This window comes from Panonychus citri, unplaced genomic scaffold (assembly GCF_014898815.1).
Source record: "Panonychus citri isolate SS breed McGregor unplaced genomic scaffold, ASM1489881v1 Contig00139, whole genome shotgun sequence".
NCBI lineage: Eukaryota > Metazoa > Arthropoda > Arachnida > Trombidiformes > Tetranychidae > Panonychus > Panonychus citri.
Window position 1 is genome coordinate 1,648,831 of NW_026515544.1, and position 13,712 is coordinate 1,662,542.

At 30.0% G+C, this 13,712-nt stretch overlaps 3 protein-coding genes across 3 annotated transcripts in view; 2 read left to right on the forward strand and 1 right to left on the reverse strand.

Moving 5' to 3' along the window:
- The window catches only part of LOC128394073 (probable serine/threonine-protein kinase DDB_G0282963), a 33,185-nt gene extending 23,941 nt beyond the window's left edge, over positions 1–9,244 (reverse strand). Inside the window, exon 1 of the mRNA XM_053354321.1 lies at positions 6,341–9,244. Within this exon, the coding sequence (XP_053210296.1) occupies positions 6,341–8,591 (2,251 nt within the window). The 5' untranslated portion in view covers positions 8,592–9,244. The remainder of the gene's footprint in view (positions 1–6,340) is intronic.
- A 690-nt stretch (positions 9,245–9,934) lies between these two features.
- LOC128394047 (COP9 signalosome complex subunit 5-like) lies at positions 9,935–11,290 on the forward strand. Its single transcript, XM_053354287.1, has one exon. It carries the CDS (start codon positions 10,041–10,043, stop codon positions 11,028–11,030), a length of 990 nt encoding a protein of 329 aa, XP_053210262.1. The 5' UTR covers positions 9,935–10,040; the 3' UTR covers positions 11,031–11,290.
- A 133-nt stretch (positions 11,291–11,423) lies between these two features.
- Positions 11,424–13,703, forward strand: LOC128394046 (alpha-parvin-like). Its single transcript, XM_053354286.1, has 7 exons — positions 11,424–11,849; positions 12,065–12,154; positions 12,239–12,341; positions 12,416–12,496; positions 12,574–12,710; positions 12,798–13,369; positions 13,442–13,703. The coding sequence occupies exons 1-7, from the start codon at positions 11,744–11,746 to the stop codon at positions 13,538–13,540; spliced, it is 1,188 nt and encodes a 395-aa protein (XP_053210261.1). The 5' UTR covers positions 11,424–11,743; the 3' UTR covers positions 13,541–13,703.
- Positions 13,704–13,712: the final 9 nt, after the last annotated feature.

Sequence of the window (13,712 nt, forward strand, 5' to 3'; positions counted from 1 at the left end):
TATACTAATTCATATCCACATGAATCTTGGTTAACAAGCAAAAAATGTTGACCACAATTTTGTGGTTCTCACTTTTTTGACAGGTAAGAGGTAAGATCATCATCTCACATCTCAGTGAACATGATGATAGTCATCATCATCCTCATCTCTCTCTCTTCATTTTTTCATCCAAATACATTTATCATCTTGAAACTTTTACAACAATGTTGTCAAAAAGAGTAAAAGTTCTGATAGATGAAAATTTTATCGAAAATAAATAAAAATTGAATAGACTGAATTTTGAAAATGTTGTTCTCATTGAAATGGTAACATGATAAATTGGTAAGGTGATAATCTCACCTGAGAATTTTAAAATTAAATATCTATCACAATGTTTATCAATAAGTCAAGTAAAAGGGATAACATGTTATCCTTCATTCACTGAAATCTGCAAACTTTCAATAGATCCTCATGGGTAACATTAATTCATCTCAGATTCTTGAAATTATGTTAACTTCAACATCAGAACTTTTTTTTCCCTGTAAAACTTTTTCCATACTATCTTCATGTAGAGTCTCAATTTATGTTATAAATAATTTTATATTGAATTAACTGGATGATTAAGACTCAAGTTAACATAGTCATTGGTATACATCATATCATGAAACTGGAAATAAGTTTATTTCAAAAGTTATTTCAGTTTGAGGACAAAAAAAAATTCATGATACTTTATTATTACATGATGTAAGTTGATTGTCAAAATATTGATATTATCCTTACACTATCATTATTATTATTCATACATGATATTCATAATATTTATACTCATTTTCATGGTAAAATTATCATGTTTGTTGCGAATTTTTTTTTGCTCCTTCTCACTGTTTTCCTCTCATGGTTTATCCACTTCCCCTGTCTAATCTGAACACCATTGAAATTGACATTCTCGACTTATATTATTGATGGGATACATTTTGTGTCAACCATGAGAAACTTTTCCCTCTACTCAGTTTCATCATCCACCCTTCAGTATATCAAATTGAAAAGAAGTGTTAATAAGCATGAAAACTGAGGAAGTAAAGGATAGAAGGGAAAGTTCTGTAGGAATTCAGGGAGAACACTTGTGATTTCAATTGAATTCAATGTGAATCAGTAGATAGATTTCCTGAGAAAATGATTCAAAATTCATTCAAAGTATAACGATGATGAAAAGGATGACGGAAAAATGTGGAAACCTCAACATCTCAATGTAGAGCAGAAAAAAAGTTCTCAAAGATTTGATCAGAATTCTCAATTTATATCGATATTACCTCAAGATAGATTCATTCACTTATCATGGTGAATATCAAATTTAACTTTCATGTCAAAGTTTCAACATGAATTCAGATCTAATCATAAGATTTAATTCAAAAGTCAAAACAAATTTTTCACTTTGACAACGAACATTTTTTTTCCTCATCTTCTCAAACTAATTATTTGTAATTATAAACGTAATTAATTTCAATTAAAAAGTTGCAATTTGTAAATATGAATAATTTCTCATGAATTAATCAAAGTAAAAGTTAAATTTGAAATGTAAAGAAAACAAAAACCACAATTAACAAATGATTTACAAATTAACTTTTCCCATATGAATTGGTTGAAAAGTCTATTAAGGTGAATGTGTAAACAATTTAAATTATATCAATGAAAATGTGATTTAATTGTTGGATGGTGAATACAACTACACTTAGATACACATTGAATAATATATTCCTGATAATATATCATGAAATTGATTCGGTGTAAACATTGAATTTAAATGGAAATCATGTAAACTAATTAATTCATCATCAGTATATTGTAACAATTGGTTAGGTTCAAATAGGAATTAATTGAATTTTTCAGCACATTTCATGGGAAAATGTTCATCAACTGATGTACTTTTAGGGTGAATATATCTTGAGATCATCCGATTATAGTAATATATATCACACATGAGATTCTGAACTGAATTTCGAACGATGAAAAGATATCTTTCTCTTTCTCTCTCTATTTTTTTTGCTTCTTTCTTTTTTACCTTCTCTCTTGATTCCACCATGGGAAAAATATCAAAGGCTCAGAACTTTCAACATTCATACATAGCATTTACCTTTACACCTAAGGGAATTTCTATCATTTCCATGATTGAAGAAATACTCAAAATTTTCAGATATATTTTTGCATCATCATGATAATACAGTTGTACATTATACCTTAAGAACTATCATGATAATGGTAATGATAATAGCTTGAAATGATATCAGAACTTTTTTTTATCTTCTAGCATCTAGCCTATTGAAGTTGATTGGTAATATTTTCCTTGATACTGATTGTTATGTATCACTATGATTATTCAGAGTAACAAATGATATTCATGATTTTTTGTTATACATTAGTTTATATACTCAAATTCCAATGAATTCTCATCATTATCATTTCCTGTTCCTATTTTTTAACAAATTATTTTATCACTTTTGATTCCTTTTAGTTGTAAACTGAGATAATTCTGGTAATATGATTTTTATTCATTCTTTAATAAGAGGAATTACAAATGCAATGGTGACATATCATGAAGACTTCTGGTAAGTAATAGGTGAGATTGTTTTGTTCAGGGGAAAATGAAACTTTTCTGCTTTTTTCTGAGAATATTTGAGAAAAACAAAAAAGTTTCCAGGGAAGGAAATTATTTCATGATTGACGAAAGGCAACAAACATTATCTTTTCAATGATTCCCTGAATGATGGTACAAAAGTGTAAATAAATCATCTCATGATAATATTATCACAATGAATTTGAGAAAAAAAGTTCTACTCACAGGAGATGCCAGAATGGGGATGTGAGAAAGAGAGAGATGAAGATTAAGATGATAAAAGGAAGAGAGAATCATGAGAAACCATGGAAAGATGAATATTATTCAGCTGATGATAGATGGAACTCAGATTACGAGTAAAAGATAATATTGTTTCTTGTGAATTGGAAAAAAAAACTTTTTTCTTTCTCTCTTCATATTGGACATTTTTCTTGTTCAATTTTCTTTGAATGGACCGATGGGAATTTTTATCACATGTTACTCACTCACTCAGAATTGACCTTTATGATAATATTATCATCTCCAAGATATTATCATGATAACAATAGAATCCATTGGAATCGGTATAATATCTCTCTCTCTCTCTACAGACAACCTTTTGGCTATCATTTATATCTCAATTTTTTGTTCTCAGAATCTGATAAGATTTTTTCTCTCTCTTCTTCATCTTTTCCTCTTGCAATATCATGAATTTCATATAAATACACAAAGTGTCTATTCATTTGGACAGAATTAAATGAGATAAATATCTTTCCTCTTTCTCTATCATCATCTTCATAATATTATCATTTTCATCTTACTTTTCCTTCCTAGAGAAAGTGTCAATTCTGTTAAATATTATTATCTGATCTTCGGGAAACTGGATTTCATTTGATTCACAATTTTCATCTTCTTCTCTTTTCATATCATCATCACCATGTCAAGAAAGTCACCAAATAATATAAATAATTCCATTGACCACTCGATAAATGGAATAAGGTGAAACAAAAGTTCCAGAAAAAGGAGAGAAAAAAAAAGTTCTGTAAATCAGATTTTCCAATACCAAGGATATAAAATATTGTCCAAAGTATTTTATTAGCTTTATCATGAGGCCGAACTTTTATCTCATTCGATTCTTTATTTTCTCAACAATAAATTATATCAATTCTTTCATCATGATCATCATCTCATTGTCTAAATTTTCAGTTCGATTTCAAGTTCTAAAATCCAAGATCCATTCAGTTGTATGAATAAATCAGGAACTTTTTTTTTCCTCAGAACTTTCATCTCATTTAATTTATTTATTATTCGATAAAAATCTCAAATCATACATATACAAGTATCGATTTTAAAATGATGGTTAATTTATTAATCCAATTTGAATCATTGATATTCAATAACAACCCGATGAAATTGATTGTAAATTATTTGCTTATTGATTAACTATTAGTTTACCAATCATTTTGTAGTTTGAATCACTTGATTACAATCAAGCTAATTGTCATTGTGAGGCTAATTAAATGGCAATGATTTAATTTCAAATTGAATTGAATAAAATAACTGGCTGATAAATTTAAGGCAAGTTTGGGTTAACCCAATTTGTGAAAATCTAATTTAATTACGGTTTTCTTTAAATTGTCAGAATTAAATCAATTCAACAGTTAATGTCAGAGTGTTTGTGATAATAAGATTACAAATTTAAATCATCATGATACTGATTAGATTTTGTTAATTTCAAATCTTGAACTGAATCAAATGAAAACAAAAATTGAAACAATCAACAAAATCAAGGAAACAAAAAGGTTTGATTATTGTAACTAAATTATAATCACGATACAATTGTTTCTAAATCAATGTAACGGTAAAAACAAAACAATCAATTACAATCAATCATTATCACTTTTCTTGTATTTAGATGGATATACCTTCACAATTAACGTAATTCTTAAACTGTTGTAGCATTTGATTAATGTGTATGAGAAGATGATTAAGTTTCTGGTCAAATAAAAGGTTAATTAACTTGTGATTGAAAGACAATTACAATTGTTTGGCATTTATTTACTAATGAAAACTCATTTTTACAGTAATTGATGGGACTAAGTTTTTGTGGTTTACTGTTCAACCCAATTGACCATTGGTCAATTTATATAAGCCTAATATGTATCATGATTATCATTCCTTATGAAAATTACATTGTTACTTTTATATCAATCCAAGTGTACGAAGGAAAAGTGATTAACATTGAATCGAGTTAATTGTTGGGTAAATTTTGTTTTATTTTCTATTTACATTTCGATAAATTGTTAAACTAATGTTGATTAGTTTGCGTGATTAAATTAATTATCCCCGATTAACTTGATCATTTTAATGACAATGAGGAGGAGGTGAAGAGGAAAAGGTTGATTATCATGTTGTTGATGATGATGATGATGATGATAATAGTTATGAATGATTTTCATCAAGTGAAAACGATCAACTCATTTATTATTAATAATAATATCAACAATCAATAAATCATCAATTTCAAACAATTAATGATCAAAGTTACATAAATATCATTGTAAATAACCATTTGTAAACAATTAAAGGCTCACTAATTGTATTGTAATTGTATTAAAGTTAATTTAAAGGTGATGATTGATTTAGATTTTGTATTCTCATGTAAAATGATCAAATTTTACAATCGAGATTCAATTGAATCCTTGTTTTGATAATCGATTGATTAATTCATATGGGGGATATGATTATCGTAATCGAAAAGGATCTGTTAGAACAAAGTTCTAAAAAAAAATGGAAAAGGAAAAAGTTCTCAATTCAATTATGAATACATTTAGATTTTTTTTCCTCCTCACCTCATGATGATCATTCAATTATCTTCATCAGATAAGTCATTTTGTTCATCCATTCATTTCCAGTTAATCATCGTACATCCATTAACTAATCATAGTCGAGATTGTCTTGGAGAAAAGGGAAAGTGAAGGAGAAGAAAAAAAAATTAATAGTTCTAATCGATAGAACTTTTTTTTTTACTATCTCATTCACTTTCTATCATTTAGGTCTAGAGAAACTCGAGGTAAGAGATTTAAATGAGAGGGGAAAGTTTGCCAAGAGAAATCTCAGATTAACATGATAATAGATTATCATGAAAATCGATACAATAAGAGTTTCTTAATTGTTGATAATCATTTTAAATTGTCAAAATTGATTGTTGAGATAAAGTGAAGCCAATTTAACTCATCTTGTTTTCTACTACGATTAATAAGATAAGTGTTTCCAAAACTCATTCATTGAGAACGAAAAACTTTTCATTAGAACTTTTTTTTTTCTCCTTCTCTCTCATCAACTCATCATCATCTCTATTGTAATAACTTTCGATATTTACGTTGATAATCAACTCACGTAACGATTGATAATTTATAATTAATTTGCTTTTCTCGAATTGTAATCACTTTGAAAATTTAATTTCATATTTTTTTCTGTGATATAATAATAATAATCTCAATGTGTCACATCATTTGTGATTTTTATTACAATTGATTGATCAACATGATTTAATTATATCTAATATGTAAAACTAATTAGTTTTTTTTCTTGTCTGTATTTTGATAATGATAATTTAATGGTAATCAAAAAATTTTACTATTATCATTTGTCTAATTTGATTGAGGAGCTAAATTAACAGGGTAACCATGGTTATCTTAATTAACAGGTTATTTTGTCATCAATTGAACGATTAATTAGTAATAAGATAATATCAATTGTGGTACTTACATTTGATGAAAAATATTGAAGCAATTACAAGAAGTACCGTTGATACGGTTAATACAGTTGAGACAATTATGATCGGCAGGTAAGTTACACCGTTATCGTTATTGTTGAGGTCACTATTTTCCGGTGGATATTTTTTTCTTATTTCATCAGGTAAGATTTCATGTTGATAGGGTGGGTCAAGTTTACTGTTCATGTGAACACTTGAACTTTTCACTTTGACACTGGAACACTGGGAATGGTCACATCGAGCATGTTGATGAGGATTCTGGTGATATTCATGGTTAGATATTGAACTTTTATTCAATCGGATATTAGGTCGTTGTTTAATTGAGGGTAAAGTTGACGATGTTGATAAAGGAATGATGGATGACAGTTGATTACAATGATTGTGTTGTCGATTATGATACTGATTGTTGTTGTTGTTGTTGTTGTAATGTTTACCTGGATGGGGAAGTGTTAAAGATGAGGATAAACACAAAGTACAAGGTTGTCTGGATGATGATGATGATGATAATGTTGTGGTGGGTTTGGTTGTAGTTAATACGCTTGAAGGTGATGAAGATGTAATAATCTCTGTATGTTGTTGTAGATGATGATGATGATGATGAGAAAGACATTGAGGTGATGATGAAGTTGTTAACAAATTACTTGCTTTCACTGAATTACTATTACCCTCAATACTAATATTTGGATCCAACAATTTAACGAAACAACAATCACAACATTGATTAAAACACTCAATTGTTGATGGCACATTTTCAGATTCAATTGTAATGTGATTAGTTGATTGTTGTAACAATGTATCAACTTTTGACGATGGTGTAGGTGGTAAAGGTGCTGTTATTGCTGTGGTCAGTTTATTATTATCCTGAATCGGAAGGGGATGGTCAAAACTATTTTCCGGTAACAGGGTAAATGATCCTGGTGATGATGAAGGTTGGTCATCGGTTTCCGTTTCATTAGTTGAGTTTAATTGTTGTGTTTGATGATGATTATGGTTATGGTGATGAAGATGTTGCTCATTTAAGTGATGATGTTGACAGGGAGGGAAATGATTGTTTCCATGGGAATGTTGCTCAAGAGGATGATGACGATGATGATGATGATGATTATTATGATTATGATTATGAGAACCATCAGTTTGATTGAAATAAGGTAAAAGATTAACATGATTGGTGTCGAGATGATGAAATTGTTGTTGATAATAAAGTTGATGGTGATGATTATCATCACCATTAATGTTATCATGTTCATCATTGTGATCATTATCATCAAATTGATGATGGTGATGATAACAAACATCTAAAGGGTTAATGATAATGTGTTTATATGAACAATGGTTATCCAATGATTTAGTTATTTCCGATGAATTAATTGTTGATTGGATTGTATTAGTTTCTGGTTTTATCATTGTTGCAACTTTAGTTTTTGTTGTTGTTGATTGTGATGGTGATGATGATGTTGATGAGGTGATTAGTTGATGCATTTTAATGATACCTTGTTCATTACAGTTAAATAAATTATGATTAACATTTGACTCGTTAACATTTTCATTACCATTATTATCACAATTAAGATTTGAAACTAATAGACTTGGATCAAGTTGAATGAAACAAGCGGAATCAATATCATCAATTAATATTTCCTCTTCCTCATCTTCCCCTGTCTCACCTCCTTCCTCATCCTCATCTTTCCCCTTACCAAAACCACCTTGACCACTGTTTCCACAATGACCTCTACCTTTACTGTTAACCTTATCAATTTCATCATTGACATCACCTTGATCATTATCAGTTAATTGTTGTTGTCCATTGAAGCTTGTTGATAGTAAACTTGTTAGATGGTGTGACGATGATGAAGATGATGATGATGGTTGTTGTTGCTGATGTTGTTGATTAGTTGGATGATGATGTTGATGATAAGGAAAAGGATAATGATGATTCCCTGGACAATAACCAGGTGATGATGAGGAAGAAGATGAATGATTACATGAGCAAGAACTTTGATTATTTAATGGAATTGATATAATTGCCTGATCATTTTCAAAATGAACTCTTTTATTACAATTAGAATTGATACAATCAATATGATTAGTTGAATGGTGATTAGTTATAATGATTGGTGATGATGATGAAATTGATGGAGATGAGGGTATATCTTGATGGTGATTTACTAATTGGCAGTTATCTTGTTGATTAGGCATGACTTTGATTAAAAGTAGATTAGAGTAATTAACATTGGAGCAAACCATTTTACCCAAACAATAATCACCGGATCATTATTTTTAATCAATTGATTATTCTGATAATCAAGATTGGTTGATGATGATAAAAGTAACTGTAACAATAACATAGTAAAGTTGTAATAATAATAATAATAATAATATAATATTGATTGTCCTTGATTGTTGTTGTTGTGGTTAAATAGTAATGGTTGTAATCCAAATGTAGCAACAAAGTTGAGGATTTGTTTTCATATATACAAAACAACAATTAATAAGTAGATTTGAAAAAAGTGTCACCAAAATGCATAATTGAGTAAACAAGTTGATTAAAGTGAAGAGAGTTAATTGTGTTGATTGTTAACTTTTTGATTACTATTGTTTGTAATTTGTTGGCTCTTCTTTTTTTCTGTTTATTTACTTGAAACAATTAAAACTTTTGCATTAATCATTGGGTATTTACGATGATTTTTTTTTACAATCAAAAGGCATAAGTGATATGTTATATTCATTGATTAATATTGTTTACACACACAAATAGAGAGAGAGAGAGAGTGACTGATATTAAATTTCGGAGTTTGATTAAAGTTTAATATCAATTTATTGGGATAATGTTGATTAATGTGAATCAATTGATTGTTACAGTTAAAATGAGGCAAGAAAAGTTCTGACTGTGTGAAAAAAATGATTGCTGGTAAACTAACATAAGCATGAAAAAAAAGCAAGGTTAGAACCTTTTATTCACGTCGACTCAACTATCTAATAGATGTTATTTAAGGTAAGGACATGCTCATCATCTTCATCATTATCATCCTTATCTTCATTATTATCGGTATCATTATCATCATCATTCCATGAAGATTCAATGTTACCTGAATGAAAATTTATGAGCACATGAAGAGACAAACACGAAAAAAAAATACATAACATATAATATTATCATCTCAGGACAATGATGAGTTAATAAAAATGTGAAAATTAAAGTAAAAGAGAGAAAAATTTACCGTTATAAGAATAAAAAAAAGTTCACCTGAGAATCATTTAGATTAATATTAGTTTTTATTTTTCTTATTCGTTTCTATTGATACAAATGTTCAGAATCGACTGAAAGAACTTTTTTCATTTCAATCTTTTCTCTTGTCCTTTACTATCTTAACCTTGATAATATTCAATTAATTTGATGATTAGTTGATCGATCTCAATAACCTTTAATTGCTTCTATTGTTTTAATCAATCAAATTGAAGTTTATCATCAATTTTCTAGGTGTTTTATTGTCACTTTCATTTTTCACTCGATTTCGAAAAAAAAAATTCTTTTTAGTTTCGTTTTTCTCTACCAGATGATGTTGGTTATTCTTTGTTTATGTTTTGTGAAATTCAATGATTCATATGTGTTGGAGGATAATTGTAATTGGAGTTTCATTTGAATTGTGATTAATTTGTTTTCGAATTGTTTATTTTTATTTTCATCAGATAATCATGGATGCTAACAGGGGTGAACCGTCTGGTTCTTCATCGTCTTCTGCAACCACTGGTAGAATCGATGAAATCTATCAATACAATAAAAGTCAACACATGGATATGTTACAAGCTAAACCTTGGGAAAAGGATCCTCATTATTTTAAAGATATTCGGGTTTCGGCTTTGGCTTTACTTAAGATGGTGATGCACGCACGTTCTGGTGGTACCCTTGAGATTATGGGACTCTTATTGGGTAAGGTTGATGCTAGAACAATGATTGTCATGGATTCGTTTGCATTACCTGTCGAGGGAACCGAGACTCGGGTTAATGCTCAGGCTCAAGCCTATGAATATATGGCTGCTTATACGGAATCCGCTCAACAGGTTGGCCGATTGGAAAATGTTATCGGCTGGTATCATTCACATCCTGGTTATGGTTGCTGGTTATCGGGTATTGATGTGTCAACCCAAATGTTGAATCAACAATTTCAAGAGCCCTTTGTGGCCATTGTTATTGATCCAACTCGAACCATATCAGCGGGTAAGGTAAATCTTGGCGCTTTTCGTACTTATCCTAAAGGTTATAAGCCACCAGATGAAGGTCCATCAGAATATCAAAGTATTCCGCTGAATAAGATTGAAGATTTTGGTGTCCACTGTAAACAATATTACTCCTTGGAAGTTTCCTATTTTAAATCATCACTTGATTGTAAATTACTTGATTCCTTGTGGAATAATTATTGGGTTCATACTCTCAGTTCATCAAGTCTATTAACTAATTCTGATTATACAACTGGACAGATTTCCGATTTAGCCGATAAATTAGAACACGCGGAGACCCAATCAAGGGGAACAAGTTTCATCTTACATTCTGATCCTGGTGAGAAAAGAGGAGAAGACAAATTATCAAAGGCAACCAAAGATTGTTGTAAGACTACAATCGAAGCCATAAATGGATTAATGGGACAAACAATTAAAGATTCTCTTTTCAATCGTATTATACCTTAATTGTTGGTTTAACTATTCAAAATGAAGACGATTCTCCAATATTTGTGTATGTCTCTATCTCTCTCTTGGTGTTACAACAATTATTGTCTTCATTCATCTGATTTCCATGTAAAATATATTCAATTTGTCAAAAAACACGAAAAAGAAAACAAATCTAATTGAATCACATTTGATTTGCTTCAACAATTAAGCAAAGTTGATTTTCTACAAGAAAAAAAAATGGATAAAAATAAACGAAATTGTCTTAATACTTTTCCTAAGATGATCACTTTTGGTCAACTTTGTACCACTCGATATATCCGATTCCTCTACACCCACCATAGTTTTCATGGTGTGGGTTTCATGATGTATTGGAATTAGACAGAAGAAGAAAGAAAGAAAGATGATAAACAAAAAAAAGAAAGAAAAGAAAGAGGAAAATATAAACAACCCACATAGTTTGGCATCTAAAGTCATTTCTATTTATGGTCTTGGATCTCCTTCCATTGAGATGAAGGCAAAGCTCGGAACAAGTTGAAACCTTTTCTCTTTATTATTATTTCATTTTAATCCAATTTCGATGAGTCAATTAATCCGTTAATTCTATCCATTGATCTATTAATTGTTCTTTTATTGTCAATTGTTTTGGTTTCTTTTCCAGTTTCCAATCTAATTAAAAGTGTCTTTGTGTCTTTCTTTCAAATTGTAAACACTACATTGACTCTTACACCATCATGGCTGCTGCTTCACCATCAACACCACCGACAATTAAATCTGATTCACTTCTTGATTATCTTGGGACAATTGGAAGACGTAAGAAAATTAAAGATGAACTTGAAGGTAAGCAGGTCAATTTAATTACATAGACACAATTTAGATTGAGACAATTACTCTGTGGGTTGTTAAATTTACCGCTGATTTGTTTACATTATGGTTACACCTCTTGTGGTGTGAAATTGTGTCAATGGTTTTGATTGTGATTTAAATGGATTAATCATAATAATGTTATTGTGGTTAATTGTTTGGGTTGATTAACTTTTGTTTTTTTCTCTTAGTTGAAGAGCTTGAAAAAGAGGGTAAAGATGCCATTGATGGACCAGCGATTATGCCTTCTATTGAAAATGGACCAGAAGAGTTTATTTTGGGTAATTAAGAGGAAGATTAATTGTTGACATTTTAATTTACATTTGATTAACTTTTATTGTTTCTTTTTGTTTGATTGATTAAAGGTGAATATGAGGAAAGGACCATGTTGGAACCATCGTCTAATCGTAATCATGGATATCAAGAGCTATTGAAAATATTGGTCAATTGGATTAACGATGAACTTGTGTATGGGTTTTTCAATTGTTTAGGATCAATTGATTTGATTGGATTAATTATATTGTTTTTCATTTCTTTTACAGTGATGAAAGAATCATTGTCAAATCCTTGACCAATGATCTTTACGATGGTCAAATTTTAGGAAAATTGGTTGAAAAGCTAAGGTAATATTATTAATCTTTTAACTTGATTTGGATTCTCATTCAAAAACTAATTTCACTTTCCCTTTTGATTGTTTCAGTGGACAAAAATTGGATGTGATTGAAGTTACTCAGAATGAGGATTTACAGAAATACAAATTACGAGTTGTATTGGAAACTGCTAATCGTCATTTAGGCCTACAATCCAAGTACTCTACGATTAAATGGACAATCGATGGTAAAATCGTTGCTTCGAGCTGAACAGAAAAAAAAATCATTCGATGATACAAATTTTCCTATTTCTTTTGTTTTTCTCAATCACCAGGTATTCATAATAAGAATCCCGTTGAAATTATTCACCTTTTGGTTGCCTTACTCAGACATTATCGAGCACCGATCCGTCTTCCCGAAAATGTTACCGTCCGAATTGTTGTTGTCCAGAAGCGAGATGGACAGTTACACACTCGAACCATAACTGAACAATTAACTGGATCATTTGATGAACTTGGAATGAGAGTTGAACCTCGCGATGCTTTTGACACTCTATTTGATCATGCACTCGATAAATTACAAATCGTTAAGCGATCATTGGTTAACTTTGTTAATCGTCATTTGAATACAATTAACATTGAATGTTTCTCTGGTTCGTCCGGACAAGATTTAGATGCTAATCAATTTAGTGACGGTCTATTACTTATCTTCCTAATGGGTACACTTGAAGGTTACTTTGTACCTTTGGGAAATATTTACACGACCTCCGATGCCGACCCTGTTGCCGATACACTGACCGGAAAGGAAACTGCTTTGTTACCTCACAATTACATTAATTGTTCACCAATCAATAAGCTTCACAACGTTAATGTCGCTTTTCAATTGATGGAAGATGCTGGTATCTATGTGAGTCGATTGATTACCTTTAACCTTTTCTTTAATTAACTCATTGTTTCGTCTTATCATTTTCTTCATCAGGTAAAACACAAGGTTCGAGCTGAGGACATTGTCAATGCCGATCTTAAATCCGTTCTTCGAGTTCTTTACACCATTTTCGACAAATACAAACACGCCTAATATTAAATTGCCATGAGATGATTAAATCACTGGACCCTCTATATTAACCAATAACTTACAATTTATTTTGTGTTCATTAATAAACCAATAATTAAGTTTCTCTCATTCTAACAATCGTAACATCATCAATAATAATAAACCAATAGTAAAATTTAACTTTTAATTTATTGAT